The following is a 27,147-nucleotide window of genomic DNA, read 5'->3' as shown; positions in this document are numbered from 1 at the left end:
CTTGGCTAGGGCTAGGCTCGAACTTCTCTGTGGCGACACATATAAGCTAGCGACACAACCTATATAAATCACTTTTAGTTGCAATAAAAAGTTAAACTATCCAACAAAAACGAAGGTGGGTAAATACTCAACCAGAACGCAGAGTAAATCTGCTTCTCTTGTCTTGAGATGTTATTTCACCGAAGTTACCCAGAGATATCAAAACAATTTCATTAAACTTATTTCCTCAATCCTTACCACGGAAGAAAGACGTACAGGAAAGAGTCTGAATGCGACCTAAATGAAGACAAACTCATAATAAAACGTTCATCACCACACGTTGCATGTCAGTCCTAGTTTAGAGTCACGCGAGTACGTTGCGAGTAACTTCACATCTTGCGACTTGCCACTGAATACATTCTTAAAGTAAAGATATCTTCTCGACATTCAAACAAAAACCTTGTGGCGGGAAACTTTCATTAACTTACAAAAATGAATGAATAGTAACGATTAAATAAATTATTGGCAACTTCTCGGTCATTTTGCTTTTCACACAATACTTGAATTTTAGATATTTTCTAGCGAGAATGAAGCTGTGAAATAAACTAATGGGTTTAACCTGCGAATGAAGACTTTAAATATACGACTATTTAAAAATCGTCGTACTGTGTCTTATTTTCCTTCATAATAGAATATTGAAAATGTAGTATCTGTATTCATAAACAAGTGAATGATTTGTTATCTGTGCATTTTTATGTTTATTCAGAGGGTACATTAAAATATTAGTCTTGCTCAACATGGAGTTTTATTACATGGTGACAGCGGTGTTAAATTACGATTTTATTAGAAAAGTGTAGTTTTGCGCTAAAATGGAGCACGCTAGACCTCCAGCAGAATTAATTTTACAAGGTGGGCCGGCGGCGCGCGCAGACGCCTGGCGAAAGTGGTATAAACAGTTTCAAGTCTTTTTGAAAGCGTCGGGAGTACACAAAAGTACAAAAGATGTACAAAGCAGTCTGTTAGTGAATTTAATCGGCCCGGAAGGTTATGATGTGTATACTACGTTTAAATTTACGAAAGATGAGGACGCCGAGGATATCGAGATTTTGGTGAAAAAATTTAATGAACACTTTGGATCGAAGCAAAATACGACGATCACCAGATTTAAATTTTTTACGCGATCTCAAAACCGAGGGGAGTCCATAGACGAATATGTCACCGCACTTAAATTGTTGAGTCAGTCCTGTGAGTTCGAACATTTAGAAGACGGCTTGATACGCGACAGAATAGTTTGTGGAGTAGCGGATGGCGTCGTGAGGGAAAGATTACTCAGGACCGAGGATCTTACGCTGGCTAAGGCAGTAAAAATATGTCAGGCAAATGAAATGTCTAACGAGGAGACTCAGCAGATAGAAGAAACAAAAGGCGGATCGGCGGAGCCGGAGCCGGGAGCGTCGGGCCTCGCGGTGGACGCCGTGGCGGGCGCGTGGGGCAACGGGCGGCGCGGGCGCGGTCGCGGCGGCCAACAGCGCCCCCTGCCGGCGGCGCGTCGGCGCTCCGAAGTTTCGCCGCGAGTTAAATGTCTTTGTTGCGCTAATTACAATTGCAATAGCGATATTACCTGCCCAGCTAAAAAAGCTATTTGTTTTTTATGCAATCAAATAGGACATTTTAAAAAGTGTTGTCGGCAAAAGTTTTATAAAAAAGTAATGCAATTAAATGAAAGTTACGAAAGTGATAGTGATAAGGATCTTTATCATGTTTCGACTCTTCGTGAAAAGTGTAAGGACAACAAGTATGGCGGCAAATGGTATGAATATTTAATTTTAAATTGTAGTGGAAATCGCGAGTTATTTAAGCTAGATACGGGTTCAGATCTAAATGTTATTTCTATAGATACGTTTAAAAGACTAGGATGCGACTTTGCTATTTTATATTCAGATAACACAAGAGCGCAGTCATTTTGTGGTAATTACTTAACTGTTGTCGGAGCATGTGATTTGTCATGGACATACAAAAGTCGTACATATAATTTGCATTTCATTGTTACTAAACATAATTGTCAAAGTGTACTCGGTAAAAATGCTTGTGAAGAATTAGGTATGATAAGGCGTATCCATACTATTGACATTACATCTTACGACGATTTGTTCAAGGGGTTAGGCAAGTTACCGGGTAAATATAAAATTGTAATCGATGAGAGTGTACAACCGTCGATATGTCCTGTTAGAAAAATACCTATAGGTGTTAGACAAAAGTTGTTAGTCGAATTGAATCGCATGACGGAGTTAGGCGTGATACGAAAAGTTTCTCATCCGACGGAGTGGGTTAACGCGATAGTGGTGGCCGCCAAGAAGGACGGCGGCATTCGCGTGTGTCTTGATCCGCGTCCGCTCAACAAAGCCGTGCGCCGCGCACACTACCCGTTGCCCACGCTCGCGGAGATAGCTTGCAGGCTGCAAGGGGCCACCGTTTTCAGCAAGCTCGACGCGCGTTCGGGTTTCTGGATGTGTGAGATCGATGATGCGAGCGCCGATTTATGTACTTTCGGGACGCCTTTCGGGCGTTACCAGTTCTTGCGCTTACCGTACGGAATTAATTGTGCACCGGAAGTTTTTCATTCAAAAATTCGACAGATTCTAGAGGATTTAGAAGGCGTTGACTCGTTCGTAGACGATATTGTCGTTTGGGGCGTAAATATCGAAGAACACGATAGGCGCTTAAAGGCCCTTCTCGATAGGGCCAGAGAAGTAGGTATTAAATTTAATCGTAAAAAATGTGAATTCGCCGTAAAACAAATTAATTATCTAGGTCATACTTTCAGCGCTAGCGGCATGCAAATAGATAAGAGTAAATTAAGGGCTATTACGGATATGCCACCACCTAAAGATAGGCCGTCTTTGGAACGTTTTTTGGGCATGGTTAATTATTTATCGAAATATATACCGAATTATTCCGAGGAAGTTTATCCGTTGAGATGTTTGTTAAAAAAAGATAGCGTGTGGTGCTGGGACAGGGTACATGAGGCGGCGGTGACGCGCGTCAAGCGGCTGCTGAGCGGCGCGCCCGTGTTAGCGTTGTACGAGACGCGCGCGCCAGTGCTGGTGTCGGTGGACGCGAGTGCGCGCGCGCTCGGCGCCGTACTGCTGCAGCGAGGTCGTCCCGTCGAGTTTGCCTCCATGACGCTTAACGACACGCAATGTCGCTATGCGCAGATTGAAAAGGAATTACTGGCTATCGTTTTTGCGTTGGAGCGGTTCCATCAATATGTTTTCGGTAGGTCGGACGTTACAGTGGAGACAGACCACAAACCATTAGAATCCTTGTTTAAGAAATCTTTGGACTCGGTGCCGGCTCGCCTCCAACGCATGATGTTGAGGGCACAAGCTTATGATTTTAAAGTTGTATACAAGCCCGGAAAGTATATGTATATTGCGGATACACTGTCGAGAGCGCCGCTAGGAGAAATATTGTCGGATAACATAAGTAACGAAGTCGAGGAGCAGACCTGTTTTTTGTTAGAAAATGTCAGATTCAGTAGTGAAAAAACAAAACTTGTTAAGGAATTTACAGCCAAAGATGAAGAGTGTCAACTTTTAATATCGTATATAGGTAACGGTTGGCCAGACAATAAATACGAAGTCGATGAACGTGTTCGCGCGCAGTGGTCCTACAGGGAATTATTTGAATACGTCGATGGCATAATTTTTAAGGACAATCTTGTATATATACCGCGCGGTCTGCGTAAGGAGATGATAGAACGCGTTCACGACGGGCACATGGGCATAGACCGTTGCAAGCGGCACGCGCGCGAGGTCATGTTCTGGCCGGGCATGTCGCGCGATGTCGAGCAGCGCGTGCGGCGCTGCGCAGCGTGTACAGAGCGCGCTCCGCGCCCCCCGCGTGAACCCCTCTTGTTTCATCACATACCTGATATACCCTGGGTCAAGGTAGGTTCAGATATTTTTCAAATAGGAAAAAACTATTATCTTATATTAGTGGATTACTTTTCGAATTTTGTTGAGGTAGTTATGTTAACGAATATTTGTAGCAGATCAGTTATCGGCGCTTTAAAGGAGCAATTTGCTCGACACGGCATTCCGGCTCATCTGGTGACAGACAACGGGCCCGCTTACGCGTCGAAAGAGTTCGCATTGTTTTGTAGGACGTGGGGTTTTGATCATATCACGACGTCGCCCCATTATCCGCAGTCGAATGGACGGAGTGAGAGAACTGTTAGAACCGTAAAAGAAATGTTAAAGAAATCGTATTTGTCGGGCACTGATTTTTATCTAGGATTATTAAATTTTCGAGCGACACCGCGTGACGGCATCGCTTCACCTTCGGAGTTATTGATGGGTCGTAGGATAAATACTCGGCTTCCCATTCATCTGAGCAAACTTAAACCTTCTCGAGACAATAGCGATGATTATAAAAACATTCGAGAAAAACAATTTAAGTGTAAAACTAGATACGACTGTCACTCGAGGGCACTCCCGGAGCTGCAGGCCGGGCAGGAGGTGATCATCGCGGACGGAGTGAGTCGGCGCAGGCGCGGCCGTGTGCAGGCGCGCGCTGCTCAACCACGATCTTATTTTGTTAGTGATGCCGCGGGCAGATGTTACAGACGTAATAGGCGGCATTTGATTAATATTGGTCAGCAGGGCAGTGCCTATGGCGCTACTGAACCCACTGAGAGCGGCTGCATCCCGGGAACGTCTAGCGCAGACTCGGCATTACAACGCGACCTAGGTAACGAGGCCACCACAATCGCAACGTCTTCACTCTTACCCAATAATAATGCGCAAAAAATTGATGTTAGGCAGGCGGCTATTTCAGCGAAAAATAAGTTAAAAAATTTGTTTCCGTAATTGAAGTTTAAAATACTTATTTAGTTTTACATTAAGCTAAATGTTAATAGTTTAATTTTTTTTTCTGTTATTATTATGGTTAAAAAAAAAAAAAAAAAAAGTATTTACTTTATGTTAAGTTTAAGTTTTGCTGTTCTAATTAGTTTGTAAGATTTTTGCATAGTGTTTTGGTAAAAAAAAAAAAAAAAAAAGGAAGGAGGATGATGTAGTATCTGTATTCATAAACAAGTGAATGATTTGTTATCTGTGCATTTTTATGTTTATTCAGAGGGTACATTAAAATATTAGTCTTGCTCAACATGGAGTTTTATTACAGAAAATTAAAAATTGTGTTATTAAAACATTAATAGTCGGTTAATTAACGCCCGTCATACTCAAGGAAACTTAAATTTTCCAAAACTTGTATACTTGCGTCGCGAGTATCGCGTAGCGCGGTCTCCGTAAGCACAACGTTGAATCGTCGACCCGTTTATTCAGTCAGTATACAAAAGTGTTCCGCCCTCTTGAAAATCGCATTACCGGGTTGTAAAGATTAACATTACATTGTGTTCGAAGGGCCTTACGGTTACATGGTTACTTGTTGGTTCATATCCATATCCAAGGCAAAATATAGCAATTTACAAAAGTTTAACGCAGACCAAGCTTTTAACCGGATCCTACGCATAAAGTAACGTAACTAGTTTTCGAGCATAACAATATTTTTGTATTTATCAAACTTTGTTAAACAAGAACTTTATATTCGTGAAATAAAAATTGGACATCATGTTTTGTTTAAATGTGCATGATATTATTCTGAATGGAATACAGACTTTTGGGAATTGTATGCGTAGGAGTCGCCTAGTTGGTTTATTTTAAATTATTCCTCATGTGGACTACGCATTTCTATTGTATTGATAAAATGCTTCAGCAGCGGGAGGCGGTGCTGAACATTTTTTATCGGCAATTATGTATTCATTAATTGGATTAGGCTGGTTAGCGGAAACGTCCATTGTGTCCGCGCTCGCGCCGGCAGTGAAGGCGATTTGCAAAACGACGCAAATCATATTTATATTGTTGTTGGCTTCGGAAATCTTTACTCCTATCTGTCAAATAATGCGAAAGAAACCAAAACTAATCAAGTCTAATTTGGAAGGCTAATATTAAAATAAATCTTACTCTCACTAATATTATAAATTCGAATGTTTAGATGGATGGATGGTTGGATGTTTTTTTAATACCGCGCGGACAGAGTTGCGTGCGACAGCTAGTGACTAAATGAAATGGTCGAAATATAGCGTTGGCTTATTGTGACTTTATGAAACATATACATATGGTTGCGTAAAATATAAGTACTCGTAAAATTATTCAGAACTAGGTGTCGACCGCGACTCCATCCGCACAGAATTAAAAAAAATGATATGTAACCTATGTATTCTTCTAGACTATGTTCTATATCTATGCCAAATTTAATCGAGATTCGTTAAGCCGTTCCGGAGATACTTTCTAACAAACATACATCTATTTAAACATTCGCATTTATAATATTAGTATGATAAGGCTTTTGAACTCAGTCACTACAATCGTAATACATTTTTTTCCTTTGAAAATTGACGCAAGAAAGCGCTTTTAAATCCTTGAGTGACGTCACTCGTTTAATTATCGTGTGGTTTTTGTTTCTTGCTTGAAAAATCACGTGCATAAGTATCGCATACTCAATTGAACAATAGATTATGTATGTGGAAATTCCTAATTATCGAAAACATATTTATGGTTCAAAAAAACTAAGAAGGTCCTCTAACGAACAAATATGTTTAGTCCCGTGTCTAATGACGTTATAGTTCCATTTGTTTATTTACAACTTAGTTAAAAATCTTGAAATAATATACAGAGATAGTAAGATCGCGTTGTGCGTAGTTATAACAAAGTAAGCAAGAGAGATAAATGATAATAAGTGTCATGTTATTGCCAGTGGGTAGTGGACGTATTTCAAACCATCCTGTATACAGCTTTATGAACCTACAGGTAAAGAAAGCGGACTCTTCTATCCATGTTTTGGAAATATCATCATCAGCTCACTATACGTCCCCACCGAGGGGCTCGGAGCCTACCCCAAGTTAAGGGTGACTAGGCCATAGTCAACCACGCTGGCCAAGTGCGGGTTGGTAGACTTCACACATATCTTTGAATTCCTTCTGAGATATGTGCAGGTTGCATCGCGATATTTTCCTTCACCGTAAGAACGTCGGATAAATGTACATATGTAAATCGAAAATCGAAAAACACATTGGTACATGGCCGGATTGGAACCCAGGACCTGCAGATTGCTAGTCAAGTGCTTAACTCCTGATTTACCGACGCTATTTGGATATATAATTATGCAAAATAACACATTAAAAATTCTATTATAATAAAATGTTGAGAAACCAACTAAATTTAAAAGACATGTTGAAGCATTTAAATGCACAAAAGGTAGATGTAGGCCGAATTGGTACGACAGAATTGTAGCGGCTTCCGGCGGACAATCGTCCTACATCTTTAAATGACTAATTGACAAACAGTACGTTAGGAAATTATAACCTGCGTGATAGAGAACCAAAATCAGTCCATTCTGTTAGGTGGCATAGGTTAGCTATGACTAGTAATTTCGACAAGACAAGCTTTTGTTTTCTTTTCGACACTATGCATTTGAATTGTCAACTTGCTTCAGACATTTTTAAACATTTTTCATACCATTCTTTGTCCAAGTTCTACAAAGGCGTTAAAAAAATCTTTGTGATCAATATTTTAACACAGACAAAGTTAGCTTTAAACAAGACAATTACTTCAGTGTTGTCAAACGAGTGAAGAATATTGTAAGTCAATAATTTGTGAAAACGTTTTTTTTATTTTCACTTAATTAATAAATTTATTTTAGTATAATTACTTAATATCAACTGAATATATATTTAAAATAAGATAAAGAGTATAACGTTTTTAATCCACTATTTAAAATAGTGAGAACAACATTAACCGTAACATCTTTTATTTTGGAGTTTTGAAATATTTTATTTTAAACATTAAATATAAATTATATTTCATTGCTAAATTGTTTTGTTTTTATTGAAATAATATTTAAATACGCTTTTCGTTGTACTAAATAATATGAAATTAAAAATATTACATGTTATTTTTTTTATTATTATATACTCGAAGAGAATCTCAGTTTGATTATCCAAAAAGGTTGAAAACCAGAAAGTTTAAAAAAGATATGTGACGATAAATATAATTTATAATTCGGTGGTACAGTCTGAATGAATGAAAAAAAAGTGATAGGTCAAATTTATGTTGTAAATTGAGTGGCAGTATTTAAAGAGGACATAAACATAAAAACTCAGAACAAATTTGTTCATCTATTTTTTAACTGTTTCATTATGTTAAATGTGCCATGTAACAAAGGATACTGGTGTTTAGATTTATTAATACAGTAGAAATCGTGTTGACTGAACGTCTGTAATCTGCCTAAATCTATGACTTACAGTAAATTTTAGGTTGGCTATATGTCTGATAACTTACGAGTGCATAATTCTTCCAAGATGAATTGGAGACAATGATTTTGTTTGAGAGGTAGAGGTCGAGCGCGCGGCGCTGTTTTCATGCCTCGAGAGCAACACGTCAAAACTAAGATACACTCGTCTCGGTAATTAACCGCGCAATAAAGGTAATAAAATTAACTTGGAATTAAATTTTGAACGTACTTGTCACGGTCCGACTGTTCAAGCACGCGTTAGTGGCAGAGAGCTGGATGACTACTGACCAAATAATACCGCGTCCTGTCGCTCGACCCTACATACATCATAACAATTGGTTTTGTCTGCATCACATTGTGTTATTACAGTATGTGTTTTATGCTGTCCGCAGTAGCTCGCCGCTTCAAATGCAGTGTTTGATATCTGTATATTTTGATAATTGATTGCTGATTGCTACATTGAATCAAGAATTAATGAGAAAGCCGTTTGCGACAGGAATGAAAGCCTTGTAGCATTGTGGGTTAGGGAGCAAATTGTAGACATAGTGACCAGAAGAACGTAAATAAGAAAGGACGATATCAAGATCATCTGTAACAAATCTTTTTTTTTTTAATCATAAGGTGGCAAACGATCAATAGGCCACCTGAAAACGTCGAAAAATAGAGGCGACCGCTGTGCTTAGACATCCGCAATTGCAGATGTCTACCTACCTATCCACCTGTTTAGCGTTAATTTACGGAGGAGGAGGGGCACAGAAAAGAATAAATCCCCTTCCTATGCGTCCTCTCCTATACCAAATTCACTTCCTCTTCCCATCCTTTCTTTATAAGAAAAGGGCGGGAAGGGAAACGGGACTAAAGTTAGGCTTTCGGCACGCACACTCATCAGGCTGAATGCGTATAGCCGTATGCCCTTGACGCCTGTCTAATTCAATTATGTGAAATGAATGGCAAGGAAGTGCCGAAGGAACATTTAGGTATATCCCTTTATTAGTCGAATTTTACATTACAGTTCAGAAATACAGAAGGATTCCGATAATAGGACTTCACAATCGTGATAACTTGGTAAGGAGACAATATTTTAATAATAAAGCGGTACATTTACCCAAACAATGATACTAGACAAAATTATGAAACATCAATACATACGAACTGTTTTATTTGTGTAAACGATGGTTCCTATGCGTCACTCTACCTCTATATTTTATCCCCAAGTTAAAAAACTGCAGTTAGACATATTGTTAAAAATACAAGTGCGAATTTATGTACCATTCCTATCATGTACATTTATGTTGTAACAGATCGATAGACGTATTTTCTCTTGCTGTACAATGAACCTTACACAAACTTTATTGTGAATGCATCCAGTGCAGTCTAGAAAGTAAAAGGATTAATTATGTACCCTTATTGCTTTCAGATTTATGACACATTCGTGTCCAAATTATTTTAAATTACTAACTGAAAGACTCGTGTCGTAAAATGGTTTCTAATAGATATTAATTTCTAAGCTAAATTTAAGGGACTTCCAAATGATCCAAATCTCTTGTCTTCACGCAATGAGGACAAAGACTAGATGCGTAGTAGTACTCGTAGGTTGTAAATTACGTTAGAAGCGAGTAACAAAAGTAGAGGCACGGGATTATTTGCAGACAATCATTCGCTTCCGCTCGCACACAATACGAGGCAGTGACTCAACTTCACGGTAATTCTGTCCCACTGGACAACAACACCGATGCCTATCGTAAGATTCCTCTCAACTTATCGTTATCCATACATCAATGACGTATATTGAACATTGCGAATACATCGGCATCTTCTGTTTAACAATGTACTGTTCTGTACAAAATCTGTTCTAGTTTTATCCAATAAAGCGAGATATATTTTAATCGAACAAGTATTTGTTTAAAGATTTTAAGGCACAACATTCCCATCGATTACAAAATATCATTCACGGTTTTTGAGTTAATAATACTCGGAGATTTAAATTAGAAAAATACTCACCCCCTGTGAATATACCATTTTGGCCGCAGGTAGTTATGTACACTGCTCTCGCATCTTCTATATTCATACATCGTTGTATGAGAGAACGTAACTTGGTTGCACATCGTTATTTTGTTCATTAATCTTATTATATACACTTTAGTTTTATTTCTGTTTAGCAATTTAACTCGTATTTACCCGAGATTCTAGTACTTGCACTTGTCAAACTTTTAGAATATAGAACAGGGTAGGTTCTATGTTCTTTTTTTAAATAACTTTTACTCCGATTTATGCAGAATGCAACTATGTCGTCCGAACTCATTTAAACTGTAAAAGCTGAAAAAAAAAACGATATAAATTTCTTAGATCAATTGATCCAAATTTATATTAACAAATTAATGTAAATTTGTATCTTATATTTACATAAAACTTTAGTGAAAAACACTTTGCCCAACTTAATTATTTTTTTATTCTTTGAGGATTCTTGAGGTTAAATATGTTATTTATATTGAAGAAAATTTGCAGCTTGTCGTAATAACCAAGATCATATGCTGATTTGGGCTTACCTACTGTTATGTTATTAAAAATAACATTTGTTTCATGAGACCATTGCAATTTTAATATCTAGATTCGGGAAGAGAAATAAAAATAGGTATTTTAAAAGTTTTTTTTATTTTAATATTAAAACATGAGTTACAACAAATGGCATCTTAAACAAAAAAACTACGTACAATAATAAAGCTGCTCGGTACACCATAAAAGAATATTTTGTATTCCCTCAAGTCCACAGCTGTAGTGAAATAAAAACTTAGAAATTACTAATGTTATTGTTGTAAAGTTTAAAATAAATAAACAAGATAAAGTGTAAAAATCCAGAAAAACCAAATAAGATAAAAAAAGGGAAATTACTTTTTTATTAATTACATCAACTGTGGACGTTTAGAATTTCATTTGTCAAAATTTAGTTGCCAAATACAGAAAATAATAAAGAATTTTGATCCCAAAATTATTGGACATGATTAAAAGGGGCAACTATTTAAACTTTATATACCTCATCCATCTGAAATCGGCATGCAATTGTATTATATAATTCTATTGAAAATCTATTGTTTTAATAATTAAGTACATTTATGAAATTTCACTTTCATTTAATTGTTAAATACTTTATCCATAGACAAGTGCGCAGTGTTTCATTTACGACTATCTAAGTGGCGACAGACATCGTGTGCAAGTTTGTGCAGGCCAGAGTAAATGTGTCTACAAATCGTAGTTATACTTTACAATAATCAACAATATTATCTATGACTCCTCAATAAACTGCATACAAAACAAAGTTTTCACTAGACAGCTAGTTACTCTTATAAATTAAATCAAAACACACGGAAAAACAGACCCTAATCGAATGGCATTACGGTGGAGATTTGTACTAGATTTTGGGATCAATTATTTTCAGCTCCATTTGACAGTCGACCGCCGTTGATCAAAAGCATTTAATGCATAAAAAGCAAATCAATAAAACTTATAGTGGGTTTTCGAGACCAAAATCTCCATTAAAAACGTATTATCTCTGTTGTGTCAAAGATAATGACGATATGTTTCATACAGATATTTTGATCTCAGAAACCTACTTTAATACAAGCAAATTACCTCTAAAATAATTAAAAAATACCGATGACTCGATAAATAAATTAGAACAAATAAATTAGAAACAAAAACAATTTGTTCTCATCAATCACAACGGCCGTGGCGAGTTGCTGCGAACGTATGGCCGATGGCCACAATCAAACAATGCAGTAACCTGTATATATATATAAATATATAATAATAATATAATTTTAATTAAATTAAAACAACCAATCCACCTTAAATGTCAACTATTATATTTACAACTTACACTAAGCATAAAAAATATAGAGAGATTTTAGTACATGATATTAAGGCATGACCGTAGAACCTCCTTCCCGAAGCCTGCAGGAGACCTCACTGTTACCTGTCTATCATTTTAACCATTATCTAATTGAAGATAAAAGTTCATATTAAAAACTATTACATTAACAACCTCCAAACAACATGTCCGCATCTAACCCTATTAAATCTTTTCAATGCTCAACATCAGTTCGCACCACTTGTTATTATAGTAAATTCTTTAGTCTATCGATTTCCCTAACATTTATATTAACTAATCTAATATAACTTAACTGGAGTACAGCCAATAGCATGCAAACTTAAATCAACCTAAGTAACCTAAGTTAATCCTGAGATTACTCTGACATGACTCAAAGTTACTAATAATAAAGAAAATGGAAAATAAATTATTAATACAAAACTAGATAATAAAAGATTAAAAAACGTGTAAAAACACATTGAAGCGAATTTCACTGCAATCTTATAAAAATATTATGACTTTAAGATCACATTATTTTTTTTTATTTACACATCAAGAGATTCCATAGCAAGTGTTCATCCCGCAGCACCGGACCTTTCTAAGTTATTATTGTCTCCGACTGTTACTATTAGCGGAATGTAATCTACCGCACTCAAAGTCAATCACTCAGGGAAGATTTTCTCATACTAAATCTACACTAAACTATTTTCGACTCTGCGTGTAAGGGTTGTGCTTGATGCTCTCCTTACTACTATCTTAAGTAACAAACATATCTTGTGCTTCTTAACCGTGGGTTTCCACTAACGAAATATTTGTACAAAAACCTAATTGTTGGTTTCCATGACACTTGTATTAACACAATTTGTTCTTGAGATATAACTATACATGTCTATACATGTATCTGTGAAAACCCACATTAATTCCCGTAGAAAAAAACAAGATAATGTTTTATACGGATTTTTCGTTAATGGCAACTCATAGTTAACATTTTTAATACTAGAATTTTTTTTTTGAGAAATTTACATTTAAATGATTTAATTTACTATTAATAATTATAAGATAATCTTAAAAACTTTACATTTTATTTAACAAGTTGACATCAAATTGACAACTGAGATACAAAACTCAACTTTGATTTCTCAGACAAAAATCTCTGTAAAACTTCACTCTCATTATCTTTGCCAAGAAAAAAAAACAGTATGTTTAAAACGGAGATTTTAGTCTCAGAAACCCACGATGAAGTAAATTGCGCTACAATATTTAATAAAGTATTTATCAAATCTTGAAATTTACATCACGATTTAAAATAAATAACTATAATAATGCCATTACATGACACCAAGAAAACCAATATGTTGTTAACGAGATAATTAAATGTACATTAAGTGTCTTAGTTAAACAATAATACTGAAAATTAAATAATTATTAATCGTTGCTTTCTGAGACTAAAATCCTTGTATAAAACATATTGTAATCTGTTTTGTCAAATATGATACGGATGACGATATGTTTTATACATGTTGGTCTCAGAAACCAACGATAAGATAAATATATACGATGTTTTATCAAGTAGACAGGAAAGCGTTTTTATTTTTAATTATTGTATGTTTACTATGAAAATGAAATATAATAAATGTTACTGGATTCGAGTAAAATGTGTGAATAATTTTATAACTTACATTTATCCAAATGTTCCATTTATATCGATATCTTCAATACCTTATTATATAATAAGTAATTTTATTTTTGTAATGTATTTACAGAGTTTGTTAAATGTAGAATTGATACAACATAATTATAAAATACAGAATGTACAATAATCCATTTTTATACGTTTTAATAGACAATAAATACAATATCTACAATATCTACAATATCATACTAATATAATAAATATACGAATTGATACTATATACAGCAGAAGAGCTATCAAAGTCGTTATTTTAAATGAGCGAGAAACGTCAATATCTGTTTGAATTTGTGACCGCTATAGAAGTGTGTTAGGTAAAGCCAGCTTTACTTGGCACCAACTTTAGTTGTCATATTATAATTGCAGATGTGTGTCGCAGTGAGCGTGGGCGTGGGCGGAGGAGGGAGTGGGCTATGCGTGACAAGAGCGGCAGCGTCAGGAGGCGCGCGGGGGCAGACGTCGGGGGCGGCGCGCGGCGCGGGGCGGGCGGACACCAGGCGGGGCAGGGGCGGGGGCGGCCTCACCAGAGTTCGGGGCGGGGGCGGGGTCTGACGTAGACGGTGTGGGCGGGGCGGGGTCCGCGGGATGGGCAGGGCCGGGTGCTAGAAGGTAGGAGGCGTCGAGTGCGCCGCGCCCGCCCCCCGCCGCAAGCAGTCGCCGCGCTACGCTGTTCACGCGCTCCTTCTGTCGCTCTCGTCGCTCCTGCGCCGTCGCAGCGCTCAATGGAGTCTGCAACATAACATTTAATGTCTTGTAAGTACTATAATAAATTTATCAGGCTATTCAGTAATGGGAAGGTCAACTTTGTTAATGTAAGCGACGTCGCTTCGACATATACATCTAAACAAAACCTCACCTTAACTCCAAGGGCGAGAGGTACGGATATAGTTTTCTTCTTATCAGCGGCGGCCTTGCTCGACTTATCGGGCGCGGCACTCTTTGCTGCTCTGCCTTTCAAATACTCGGGCGATACTTCATGCGGCTGCAATGTACAAATACACATTTATTAAAACTATTATCAAACAAATATAATATTAACATATGTATGTATATGTGAGTGTACTGACCGCATATGTACGTGTGATCTTAAGCCGGTGCGGGAAGTGGTCGAAGGCGTATGGTCGCGTACAGAGCGGGTACTTGGGTCGCGACACCTTGGTGAAGAGACGCGCAGTGCGGTCAACGCGCAGCTCACAGATGTACACGTGCTCCTCGCGCGCCCCCACCGGACGACCCTGACAACAGATACACGTCATGTAAACTAACAATCATTAATAATTATTAATTTCATCTGTTCCTTTAATCATTTGAGCTCAGTCAAGCCGATTCGGTTTCCTGAGACTTCATACTACATTGAATAAAATTATAGTACCTTGCAGTAAGTATTAAGATCCATAACCCAGCACTGTGACATGACCAGCTCGATTGGAACCGCCTCATACAACGGCACTCTCATTACTTCATTCGGGAAAAATCTAGAAAAAAAAAACATATAATTTATACATCCCAAAAAAAGTAATCTATCAAATGTGTCAATAGCCTATACATCAATATATGAGTAACTAGCTTTTACCCGCGACTCCGTCCGCGCGGAATAAAAAATAGAAAACGGTGTAAAAATTATCCTATGTCCTTTTCCTGGTTCTAAGCTACCTGCCCATCAATTTTCAGTCAAATCGATTCAGCCGTTCTTGAGTTATAAATAGTGTAACTAACACAACTTTCTTTTATATATATAGATTTCAGATGCTTTGATAAAGAGCAAGGAAAAGAAAATATAAGTGTTAGTACTAACTTTCTAGTAGGTTCGTGGAAGGTCTCGTGCGGGCGCAGGTAATGATGTCCGTAGACGTAGCGCTCTTGTGTATCCTTGTGTTTCCAGAGTCGTTCAACACGGAATATGTCCAGCTCAGAAACCGCCACCGAGCCTATCGTCTGGTATGTGTGCTTGCGCACCTCCGCCTCTTGCCCGCCGCTCGTCTGCGTCATATATCACATTTACCATCACTATCTACAGATAGCATATTAGACAGAAGTCCCTTTCCCTTCCCATCCGTTTCTTATAAGGAAAGGGAAAGGATGATAAGGAATGGATTATTTAAAGGAAATGCTAAGAAATGTAACTCCTTATAATGCGTCCCTCCTCCCTCTACAATTGAAAATGTCTATAGTTCGGCGATTTCAGCTTGCTCGTTTTCCACCTTACGATATAAAAAAAATATAGCTCAACATAGTGCATTGTTTTAAAAACCTTGTAATTTTGAAAATTATCAGAATATAACACCAATCAATTTAAATATTTGTGTACGCAACTAACTCAACACGTTTATAGTTTACTAGCTGTCGCCCGCGACTCCGTCCGCGCGCAGTTAAAAAAAAACTAAATGTTGGGAATATGCTTACAAAATTTCATGAGAATCGGTCAAGCCGTTTCGGAGGAGTACGGGAACGAAAACTGTGACACGAGAATTTTATATATTAGATAGTATACGGACCTTATTGTTTGTGTCCTCCTTATCCTTTCCTTTGGGCAGCTTGAGTTTCTTCCTGTCCGTGCGCTCGGTGCGGTCAGTACGTTTGACACGCTGCGTGTCATGCACGTCATGTGTGTCAGTGACGTCATGCGCGTCAACATTCGCGCTGACATCTGGTCTACGGGCATCAATGGGTATATCCCGCAGCACATACACCGTGTCCCCTTGCCGCACCTGCAGCTCTCCCCGCATCAGCGACAAGTAGAACTGATGCCCATCCTCCGTGTATTCATCTAGAGGTATTTCACGATCCACCTACGAAATTGAAATTAAATCGTTTTTTTTTTATTACTCGTCACTGCAGTCACCTACCGCGACATACTAGTTCACCTGGTCTGTCATATTTCTAGTGAGTATTGAGGTTTTTAAATATCTAGACGACTCGGTACTTCGTTCGAGTCTGAGTAGAGCACAATAACAGTATAGCACACAGATAAAATTGAGAGATAAAATACATAGAAAGGTAGACTCACCGGTCGCTGTGAGCAGTTGTGGCAGTAGTGCGGGGCGCGTGTGTCAGCGACGCGCATACAGCGCGCGTGTTGCCACACGCCGCAACCCGCACCACCGCACTGCACCATCAGCCCCTCCTCCACGTGCAGCCCACAGATGCACAGGATCACTTCCTCTGTCATATAAACATTCTATTAATATGGTTTTCTAACATCGTACTAGTCGCAGGACAGAGTAAAGAGATACTAAAGAGGAAAATATTTTTTTTAACCCCCCATTTTAAAACACTAATAGAGCATAAGGTAGTATTTGTGTTACATTTAATAAAAAAAAAACATTTATGTAAATACATTATACGTACCAGTTTTACCCTTTTGTACAAATCCAGCCGGCAAAGGTTCTTGCGGTCCTAAAATCTTTTGCAGTTGCTCAGCGAAATCTGACTTTGCAGAGTTGTAAACCTGAATAGAAATTTATAAACATTTACAATTTTCTGCATATTTTTCCACCTTATTATGTAATTTTCATTACAGCAAAAATTAACATACAACTTGTAAGTAATATACCTTTCTGAGTTGGGCAGCCGCAGCTCCAATATCTGTATTCCGGCCATGTTCTCTGATAACTGCAGCAAATATAGCTGTGATTTCATTATCAAAGTGCGCTGCGGTGTCGTAACGCAGTGTACGTATGCGAGTCTCAACCGCGCCGAGCTCCGCCGCGCCCTCTGTCTTACGATCGCATTTTAATTTCAACAACGGCGCACACAACTGCTTACCGGACTCATCTATAAATAAAGACAATTACATGATTTTGTATAATTACATGTTACTTTAAATATTTATACAGTTTTCCTTTAATGAAAACGTAAAGGAACTTTTTATATAGAGAACTATTATCGTAATTGACAGGAGGATAGTACTAATAATAATTTCAACACAAATTCATTCACACATTCTCTCTCACAAGTGTACTAGAGCTTTTCATATAATTTGAATAAATTGTTATTTTCCTTTGTTGACTATATTTTTGTATAATGATAGTATTATTGTTAACTACCTTTGACAGCCAAAATGCAGTTGAACAGCGCCTTAAAGAACCTCGCGAGTCGCTGTTTGAGATCCAACTCGGGATCATCTTCGAAGCGGAGCAACTCCTTAGTGCTCTCCTCTTTGTTGGCGCGCAGCATCTGCAGTCGAGTCAGGAATATGGCGGGGTTCATGGTGTCAGGCAACGTCAGGGGGTTCACGTTAACGACGGCCGCGGGGGCAGGTGAGGGGGTGGGAGCTGCGGGGGCTGCGGGGGCTGCGGGGAGCGCTGCAGGAGGCGAAGGTGGCATCGACAAAGATAGTCGCTCGCGAGTACGTTTCACCTATAAACATAAAAAACTTTCTTAACAATCGACTCGTAAAAACCCTAAAAACTCTTCGAACTGATATATTTGACAATAGCTTTAAGTATTCATTAATTCTTAAATATGATGTGGTATGTGAGAAACGTACATTCTCAAGGTTCCTGAAGAGGAAGCAATGTCTCTCCTTGACGAGGTTCCTCTCCCTGGCGGTGAGCGGCTTGAGCTGAGGCTCCTGCCACAGCCTGTTGAGGTGCTGCTGGTACTTAAGGATGGTCATGGTCTTGAGGTCTGCGGCTGCTACGCTGGTCTGCTCCGGCTTCTTGTTGCACTTGGCAGCCTTGCGGGGTCGGCCGACTCGCTGCGCACCGCCAGACCCGTGCGACTGACTGGACGCGTTGGAAGGTGTCCGCGACTGGGTCTTCACAGGCTGCTTGGTAATTCTTTGAGATTTGCCTCCGATAACTCCGCGACAATCTTCCGAATCGCACTTACATGGCTGAAAAAATATTTAGTTTTGTTACTTTGGAAACAGATCATTTAATTTTTGAATTCACTCATCCTTTAATGAGCACGTGATATTGCTATAATGCTATTGAAAAAAATACGCCATAATATAAACAAATTCAAAATTACCTGACCAACAGCGGGATTAAACAATGAGAAGTTGTAGTCGTATGTGAGCTCTTCTCCCGGCTCAATATCTCGCAACGCGAACAGCGCCATCCGGAATGTGCCTGCAAATATAATAAGCAAATGAAAACACTAAAGATGAAATAAACTTAATTAATTTGTCCTCCGTAGAATTTTATCCTTGTCTTGTATTATTCAACTAAAGCTCTAACATGAGTTGTGATTTTTACGTAACGCTAAGTGACATGTTGTATTGTTAATTCCTGTTCTCATTTAAATATATTAAAAGCAAGCTTACCATTGGCTGTCCATTTCTGCATCTCGCAGTTGGGACGGCAGGAATGGTTGACGAAGCGGCCATCACCACCCATGCGGTGACCATCTATCACCAGCCCGCCGTCCAGGTGCAGGCAGTAGTGATGTGTGTCGCGAGCGTAACGCGTCGCCATGCGCTCCTACAACACATATTAACTAGATTAGATTTACAGCTAAATAATACTAGTACTTTGTAAGCATTATAGAACTAATACGTCAATGTCAATATATATCTTCTTCTTATATATATAAAAGAAAGTCGTGTTAGTTACACTATTTATAACTCAAGAACGGCTGAACCGATTTGACTGAAAATTGGTGGGCAGGTAGCTTAGAACCAGGAAACGGACATAGGATAATTTTTACCCCGTTTTCTTTTTTATTCCGCGCGGACGGAGTCGCGGGTAAAAGCTAGTATTTTGATAATTGAGAGAACAAATGCTGAATAACATTTAATATCTACTAGCCTTATTATGTTAATTTTAAAAACTGTGGATTTCCACTTTCAACAAGTTTTATGTCACAACAATGGAATTTTACGATTCTGACCAACTAAGGTTATGTTTTAGAAATAAGCTGTAAAGATAAAGTAGAAATATGTGAATCACTGTGTACCTTAAACTCCTTATCGGAGACGACCTCTCCGACATACTCAAGTATGAAGTCTCCGGCGGTGATGGGGTGCTTGGTGCGCACACCCCAACCCTTGTTCTCAGTCATGAACTTCTCCAGCCCCGACGCCCACTCGTGACGCTGGATGCGCTGGTTCTTGCATTTGTCACTGTAACGTAAATAAAGTTAATTTTACCCGACTGATTCGGGAACGTAATTTTTTCGCGCTTACGTATGTCTTTTGTATGTGTATGTAATGGATCTATCCATTGTGACGATTGAAACGATTTCGACTAGTAAGATGTTATTCGAATCTTTTTCATTTCGTGAGTCAAGTTAGTCGGGATTTTTGTTTTTATATTTTTGAGTAACAAATCGTTTTTTCAGATTCACTATCAATCAATCAGCAGCAATATTGCAAGCAGAAAAAAAAAACACGGGAAAGGAAAATAGAAATTTTTGATTATTTATTGTAAATTATTGTTTGTATTAATTAAGTCTATTGTTTTCACTGAGAACAATGTAATTTAACATAAGGGAAGTCCTTTGCTCCTTAAATACAGTTTTCACTAGTTAAGGAGCCAAGGCAACATTGAATTTTGTAAACTTAGTGTGCAATAATAAAGATTTTCATTTTTCATTTCATTTTTCATTGCGTCAAGCCAATGTCCGGCAATGGATTGACATAAGACATGCATAAGCATGATTATGAAAGGATCAAATATAATAATAGTGACTGTTGTTTTATGATACATGGATAATGTATGTAATGTGTACTAATTGTGTGTAATGTATGGATTACCCGGCAGGGCAGAGCTGCGGCGAACACTCGGAGTAGACGAGGCGGTTGATACAGTCCTCGTTGCAGCCAGAGGCAGGGGCGCAGCTGCACGCCACGCTCTCGCATTCCTCCGCCGACGGCTTCACGTCGTAGTACACGTCTGGACCAAACGGTATATATTAGTTCTTTTTTCTGTCTGCCCTTTAGAGAGGTACAAGACTGGCACTTGTGTGATGTACACATGTTAGTATGTAATTCAATAACTGTTATAACAAGCTAATTTAAGTAATATTCAAGATACATACTTGTACGTATCTTCTTGTAGTTCCAGGAAGGCACCGGTTGGTTGTAGTGTTGCTGCCACCAGATGTCGTAGGGCAATGCGAAGTGCTGCAGGCGGCGGCGCACCCAGCGCTCGCAGTACGGCGGAGGCGCCAGCAGCCCCGGCGGGTACTCCGTCTGCGTCACCACGTTCTTGCCTTTGCCATCGGGCTTCGGACTACGAACACACGGGATTATAATATAAAAATGCTTTATATTTAAATATGAAAAGCAATAAATTCAAAATACTTACTCTTCTTTGTAATAATCGGAGAAAAGTCCAGCCACCAAAAACTTTTTTCTCAAGCGAGGATTTCTCTTCGATACGATGATAGGTTTGTCCCTGTTGTCCACACTATTCGAGGGACTGTCGTCTCTCGAACACGCAACTCGTTTCTTACAAATTATGTTCTTCGATAACACATCTATACTTTTTTCGAAATCTATTTCTTTTTCATTTAATGGCAAGGGTTCGTTTTCGTCATGATCTTGTAGTGTGTCAATGGAGGGCTCGCGAGACTTCGATATTGTTTTGCGACTGACGACAGTATCTAATGAACTTTCCCGGGAACTAGAATGAACTTCGGATGGTTTTTTCGTGACTTGACTCATCCTCGACTTCCTTCTAGTGGTCACATTTGCGGGCTTACAACCGGACTTCTCGAAATTAATTTCTGTAACAGTCTTTTTTGCATCTCTTTTGGACTTGCTTCTTCCATCTTCGAATGAGTTATCTGAACTTCTAGTCAACCGTCGTTCGCTAGGATACAGGATGGCTAAACTCGATTTTGGTCTAAGACCAGTTTTAGTAACTTTTTCAACAATTTTCCTCTTTGAAAATATTTCTTCTATTTCCTTTGAAGGTGACATAGCTCGTGTTTTTCTTTTCAATCTTTCTAAGTTGTCTAATCGACTGACCGTTTTGTGGTTTTTCAAATTTAGTAAACTTAAAGGTATGCTATCTTCGGGATCATTATGATTAAGGGAGCTAGTTAAAGACGGTATGCTATCAGTCTCGCTTAAAACTTCCCATTTATTTACATGATTCTTTATTTCCTTATCGTTCTTTGTTTGTTTCAGTTGTAGTGATGGTGCTCTCAGAATTGAATTAATGGATCTCTTCTCGTTTATCTGCTTTTCAGCTATCTGTACGGGTTTATTTGCAGTTTCGGAAACAATTTCTTTACCTTGCAATTTTTCTAAGGCGACAACAGTCAAACGACCTTGCTTTGGACAATCATCTTTGTTCAAAACCACTTTGAGTTCTGGTTTCTTATTTGTTGTTCGCTGTAAGAAGCTGCTCATGGCTTCGCCGTCTTTTGGGACCCTCTCAAACGCGGAATTGTCGGTGTCTGACGTGAAATGGCTGTCCGATTGAAGAGTTAGGGCCCCATTAGGTTCAATTTTTTTCTTCTTCTTTTTGATACTTGGAAAACCTGTTCGATTAATCGCTTTTCTTCTTCTTGCTTTCTTTTTGGAGGCGTCGGCCATCTTAGTGTCACTGGCACTATTAGTTTCCGGTTTTTTTGGAGTTGTCGAACACATTTTCTTAATAATATCACTAACTGATAATTTTTCTGCTTGAATTTTCGGAATCAACACTTTTGCTGGTAAAACTAATTTACTCTCTTTTATTATATTAGAAGTTTTCTTTTTCTTTTTGTCATTTGTATCATCGCTATCTACGTTCAAATTTCTTTTGGGCTGACGTAAATTGTGACCGCCTGCGGTCTCTTGAATTTTATCAGATATCACAGCCGCTATAGACTCGCCTCTTTTTGGACGTATAATAGGGTCTGGTGTCTCTGATATTAGTGCCAGCGGTATATCCGATTCATTGTCTATGGTACCCATTAGCCCATCTGAAGAGTTTACATTAGTGGCCTTTGCTTTACATTTACTTTTATTAGCGTCTGTTACAAGACTGCTAACACAAATTGATGACTTAGGAATTTGATCTTCCAAGTCAACTGATGGTTCAAATATTCCTGTAGGGTGATCAACATTTACAACAACTGTTGTTCCCGATGTAATTTCGGACGTTTTAGACTTTTTACTATCCACAGTTTTACCTTTCGATACAGGTGACTTGATAACTGTAGCTCTATTTACAAGCGGAGATTCCTTTGTTTTTGGTTTGTCATCTGTTTGCTTATAATTAGTATCTGTAATATTTTTCTCTTTTTCAAGAATACGAGATTCAATAGATTTTCTTATATTATTATTCAACAAAGTATCTAAAACTTTAGTTGCTGCGCTGGGATTAATTTTAGAAACTAAATTGCTTGTTAAGCCTTCTAATCTATTCTTTTTCCTGGTCATAATTTCGGATTTCTGTGAAGGTGGTATCGAACTTTTATATAAAGATCGCGCTGACATGCTTTTTAATGGATCAATAGATGTGTTTGGCGTCGTTTCGACATTATTCGCTGAAGATAACGTAGAATTCTCTGTAACTTTAATGTCCTCTCTTGCATTATTCTGATTGACATCTTTGCAGCTACTATCGTTAGCTGATTTATCTTCAGACAGTTTTTTTGATAAAGACTGAACTACTTGATCCAAGCTAGAGTGCGTAGCAGCTTTATCAGCCTCTAACCTGTGACGTTTCTTCGGGGTCACAATTGGTGCAGAATTTCGTACGGGTGAAGACTTGACTTCAGATCTTGGGGATATTTTGTTGGCAGTTTCGTGTCTTGAGGGAATTGGTTTGCCATCAGACTCTTTAGATTTTGGAGATAATTTTTCTACGTCGTTAGTCAATTTGTGTCCCTCTTTATCAGTTTTCTTTCCCACCTGGTCGTCACCACTAATATTGTTTGTTTTTGATACACATAAATTTGAATCTTCTCTCTCCATTTCAATATTTTCTGTAATTGTACTGAGGCTGATTTTCGTAGATTTCATTATTACATCATCCGTCTTATGTTGATTCTTATTATCTTGCATATTTGTTTGCATAACCTTTGAACTGTCAGTGCCTTTTTTCCCTTTTTCGTTATTTGGTTTTGTTTTTGGCGATTCGGCGGTTACATTATTTTGCATTTCACCCAAACAGTCTGTTTCGGTACATAAGAATTGCTCTGTATTTATTCCATTTTTTGAATTATCATCAAATTCTGATGAAACTAAGCTTAGGCTAAGTGTGTTGTTTGTTGATGAATTAATATGGTAGTGTCGTTTTTTCAGAGGGAGCTTATGTTCATTTGTATCTTTTCCTCCTTTATTTTGAGATTCTGTTAATTGCTTTTTGTGTCTCCTTTTTGAAGTTGGAATAATTATTTCTTGATTATCTGATGTCTTACGCTTCTTTGACGCTCTTTTTAAAACTTTTGGTGGCAGAGGTTCAGGCAATGGTTTCTCTGTACATTTGGGCTGACTTTGTGTAATATTGGTTATTAATTTTGGAGCAATTTGGCATAATTTTATAAAATTGGATATAAGAATATCCATATCTTGACTAAACTTTTGATCGACCGAATCAACATTTTTATTGGCGTAAGAATCCCGACACCTCGACACTGATCTTGAGCGATGTCGCCTCTTACTTCTGTGACGATGATGCTTGTTCTCAGTTTTTATTGCAAGTCGAGATGGTCTTTCAGTGGGTTTTAAATTAATTTTTGGAGGTGCAAGTACAACTGTTCTTCTGTGTTTTTTTATTTGAAAAGCAGGCTTTAGATGAGGTTTCTTCAAGTTCAAAAATACATTTCTAGATAACGATTTATTGGGCACATAGCTGTTTTTTGCTTTTTCAAATATACTTGGAAGTGGTTTAAGTGTATTTTCTTTTTTTGTGTGTAATGAATATAGTGAGCTGCTCGATTTATTATGTTTACGACTTTTTGGAGACAGCGTTCTTGAAATATGTTTCATAGCATCAAAATCCTTTTTAGAAGCAGTTTTATTTAAAGTAGTCAGTGGTGATGTACCAAACTTATGTGTAAACATGGGCTTAAGGGTTGGCAATGAATTACCAACACATGAAGCTTTATTAGGAGATTTTAGTAAAGTGTTGTTATTGTTATGGCTGACTTTGAAAATGTTGCAAGTAGTGACAGGTCTTTGCAGGCCGCTAAATACAGGGCCCGGCGCGAATGGATCAGAGGAATTATGTCGTAAAATATGCTTTTGACTTTTCGTAAATCCAAATGAATATTTTGAAAGCAAGGGATATTTAGTACAAACGCTTACATATTTTGGACTTGCGTTTGGTTTGCGTATGTAACTGTCACACTCAGAATCACTTGAACTGTGACCAAGCGTGAGACTACTAAAAGTTTTGTTTGTCAGTAACAAAATTTCTTGATCGGAAACAAAGTGTTTTTGATTTTTGTAGTACGATCTATCTCGAACCGATCTTGTCTTCTTCAATTTCCTCATTCTTCTTCGCATACTCCTAACGCTGTAATCGGTTTTATAACCTGATTTGTCGCTTTTGTAACCAGATCTATGATCACTTTTATAACCTGACCGATAGCAATCACTTTTGTATCCGGATCTACAGCCATAGTCGCTCTTATAGCCGGACTCTATGAGTCTACTGCAGCTTTTATATGGTTTGAATTCGTGGTCGCTTTTGTAACCAGAAAGGATATCTTTATATTTAGGATTCAGATCTATTTGTTTCCATGTTGGGTCTAATGGATCATCACCGGCCGCTTCGTTTTCACTCTGGTGGTCCCGCCATGTGTTTGTAGCAGGTTTACTACTCTTCTTAGTTACAGTGCATAATTTACTATTAACTTCTTTTCTCTTCGCATACACTCCAGATAACACAGACCTGCTAGATGGTAATGAGTCTTCATCACTGTCTGCGGAGTCATACTGATTCTTATCTTTCAAAGTTTTTGGAGAGTTCTTAGTTGTTTTGGCTTTGCTTTGCGGTTTACGACCAGTTTTCTTTCTAGGTGGGTAAAGTACCCTATCAGTAGCGTACAACATTCTATCTAAAGCAGCTATATCTAATTTGTGGTCGGGTTTCTTATTTTTGTCGAATTTGTTAGTTTCTTGTTTCAAAGGTATTGGTGATGGGGCTTCTGTTTTTATTTGTTTTACCTCGTTTTCGACTCTCTTTTTGTGAAAATCACAGTCACTCGAATCGGACAAATTGTGTGCTCTACTTCTAGTTTTTGATTTCGACCTCATATTTCTTCTCTCAACCTTGTTGTTTTCTTTTTGAATGGACTTTCTGCTTAAGCGACCATGGTTTTCATCTAGGTCATGACGACGTAATGGCGAATGGGTTGGCGAGTTATGATTTGATAATATTCCCGAATCCGGAGAGACGTTCGGCGGATCGTTATTATTATGGAAATCATTTATAACATTTACAGAAGGCTTATCTTCTTTGTGAGATTCAACAATTTTAATTTCATATTCATTTACTTTTCTTACTTTGCGGGGCCGTCCCCTTTTTCGTCTAGACTCAACAATTATATTTTTAACATCTTCCTGAGATTCTACAGAGTTTGTACTGATAGTATCTAATTTTTGAGGGTCTAATTGGTTCAAATCAGTGCTTAGAATTGTCATCGGTGATGTTTTTAATAAATCACTTGCATTTCCTAATTCCGATCCTCCCGGTGTTATATCTATATTCATAAAATCATTGTTATCGACACAGTCTTCGAGACTGGGAGGATTAGGTATAGACAAACTTACAGATTCTGTAACTGAACTTATTTCCTCAAGATCTTTATTTATTTGAGTTAGCTCTTCCGTCTGTTGGGGACTGAGATGTTGAGAATTGCTGTTTAAATAATTTGAACCTATTGGTGTCATTTCGGGCAAACTATTTATCTGCCCCAAAACGCAGTCACCGATAGTATTAACGCTTTCCAGAGGGCTCGAGTTAAGACCACAGGTTAGCGACGATGTAGGGGTCGTGTTAATAGAATTCAATGATGCAGTGCTGCTTAGAAGTTGAGTTTGCGCGACGAATTGTTGTAGTAAACTGGACGCGTAGTGTGTTGTATTGTGACTCACTACACCGGAGTTGGAACACTCGTTTTCGGATCCCGAAGAATCCGCTGTCGCTCGCTGGATGGCCGCAGTGACCAGCTGCGGCGGAAGCTCCATTTCACTACTGGACCCGTCCGCTGAAATAGAAAGCGGAACTGAAGTAATGGACTTACGAACTTTAAAAAGGACAAAAATAAGATCTCGGACATCTGTAGTGTTAGGTAGATAATAAATTTAAGAAACACTGCTGTTATTGTAGAAATCGATAAGAATCGGATACCTGATCCACACAAG

The 27,147-nt window shown here is 38.2% G+C and overlaps 3 protein-coding genes across 3 annotated transcripts in view; 1 reads left to right on the top strand and 2 right to left on the bottom strand.

Annotated features, from left to right (window-relative positions):
* The window catches only part of LOC106716377 (synaptic vesicle glycoprotein 2B), a 34,867-nt gene extending 26,399 nt beyond the window's left edge, over nt 1–8,468 (bottom strand). The window contains exon 1 of the mRNA XM_014509889.2: nt 8,382–8,468. The gene's annotated coding sequence lies outside the window, so the exon portion shown is untranslated. The remainder of the gene's footprint in view (nt 1–8,381) is intronic.
* Nucleotides 849–5,987, top strand: LOC123722151 (uncharacterized protein K02A2.6-like). Its single transcript, XM_045683002.1, has 4 exons — nt 849–1,560; nt 1,921–2,733; nt 2,791–4,731; nt 5,818–5,987. The coding sequence occupies exons 1-4, from the start codon at nt 849–851 to the stop codon at nt 5,985–5,987; spliced, it is 3,636 nt and encodes a 1,211-aa protein (XP_045538958.1).
* A 5,856-nt stretch (nt 8,469–14,324) lies between the features above and the next one.
* The window catches only part of LOC106716351, a 50,696-nt gene continuing 37,873 nt past the window's right edge, over nt 14,325–27,147 (bottom strand). Inside the window, exons 7-23 of the mRNA XM_045683001.1 lie at nt 21,143–26,990; nt 20,874–21,067; nt 20,590–20,728; nt 19,791–19,956; nt 19,159–19,315; nt 18,864–18,964; nt 18,379–18,726; nt 17,936–18,248; nt 17,443–17,663; nt 17,238–17,337; nt 16,897–17,051; nt 16,385–16,678; nt 15,685–15,869; nt 15,262–15,364; nt 14,957–15,124; nt 14,746–14,871; nt 14,325–14,618 (exon numbers count right to left, since the gene is read on the bottom strand). Of these exons, the coding sequence (XP_045538957.1) occupies nt 14,325–14,618; nt 14,746–14,871; nt 14,957–15,124; nt 15,262–15,364; nt 15,685–15,869; nt 16,385–16,678; nt 16,897–17,051; nt 17,238–17,337; nt 17,443–17,663; nt 17,936–18,248; nt 18,379–18,726; nt 18,864–18,964; nt 19,159–19,315; nt 19,791–19,956; nt 20,590–20,728; nt 20,874–21,067; nt 21,143–26,990 (8,912 nt within the window). The remainder of the gene's footprint in view (nt 14,619–14,745; nt 14,872–14,956; nt 15,125–15,261; nt 15,365–15,684; nt 15,870–16,384; nt 16,679–16,896; nt 17,052–17,237; nt 17,338–17,442; nt 17,664–17,935; nt 18,249–18,378; nt 18,727–18,863; nt 18,965–19,158; nt 19,316–19,790; nt 19,957–20,589; nt 20,729–20,873; nt 21,068–21,142; nt 26,991–27,147) is intronic.

The sequence above is a fragment of the Papilio machaon genome, chromosome 20 (assembly GCF_912999745.1).
Source record: "Papilio machaon chromosome 20, ilPapMach1.1, whole genome shotgun sequence".
Taxonomy (NCBI): Eukaryota; Metazoa; Arthropoda; class Insecta; order Lepidoptera; family Papilionidae; genus Papilio; species Papilio machaon.
Note: the sequence above shows the minus strand (reverse complement) of the source record. Positions and strands in the feature narration are given on the sequence as shown.

Bases quoted from the DNA above. Each gene is read 5' to 3' on its own strand.
- LOC123722151 (XM_045683002.1), top strand. From the start codon at position 849: ATGGAGCACGCTAGACCTCCAGCAGAATTAATTTTACAAGGTGGGCCG. The intron at 1,561-1,920 runs GTCTTTGTTGCG...TTTTATATTCAG, and splicing joins AGTTTCGCCGCGAGTTAAAT to ATAACACAAGAGCGCAGTCA. The intron at 4,732-5,817 runs GTAACGAGGCCA...TAATTGGATTAG, and splicing joins GGCATTACAACGCGACCTAG to GCTGGTTAGCGGAAACGTCC.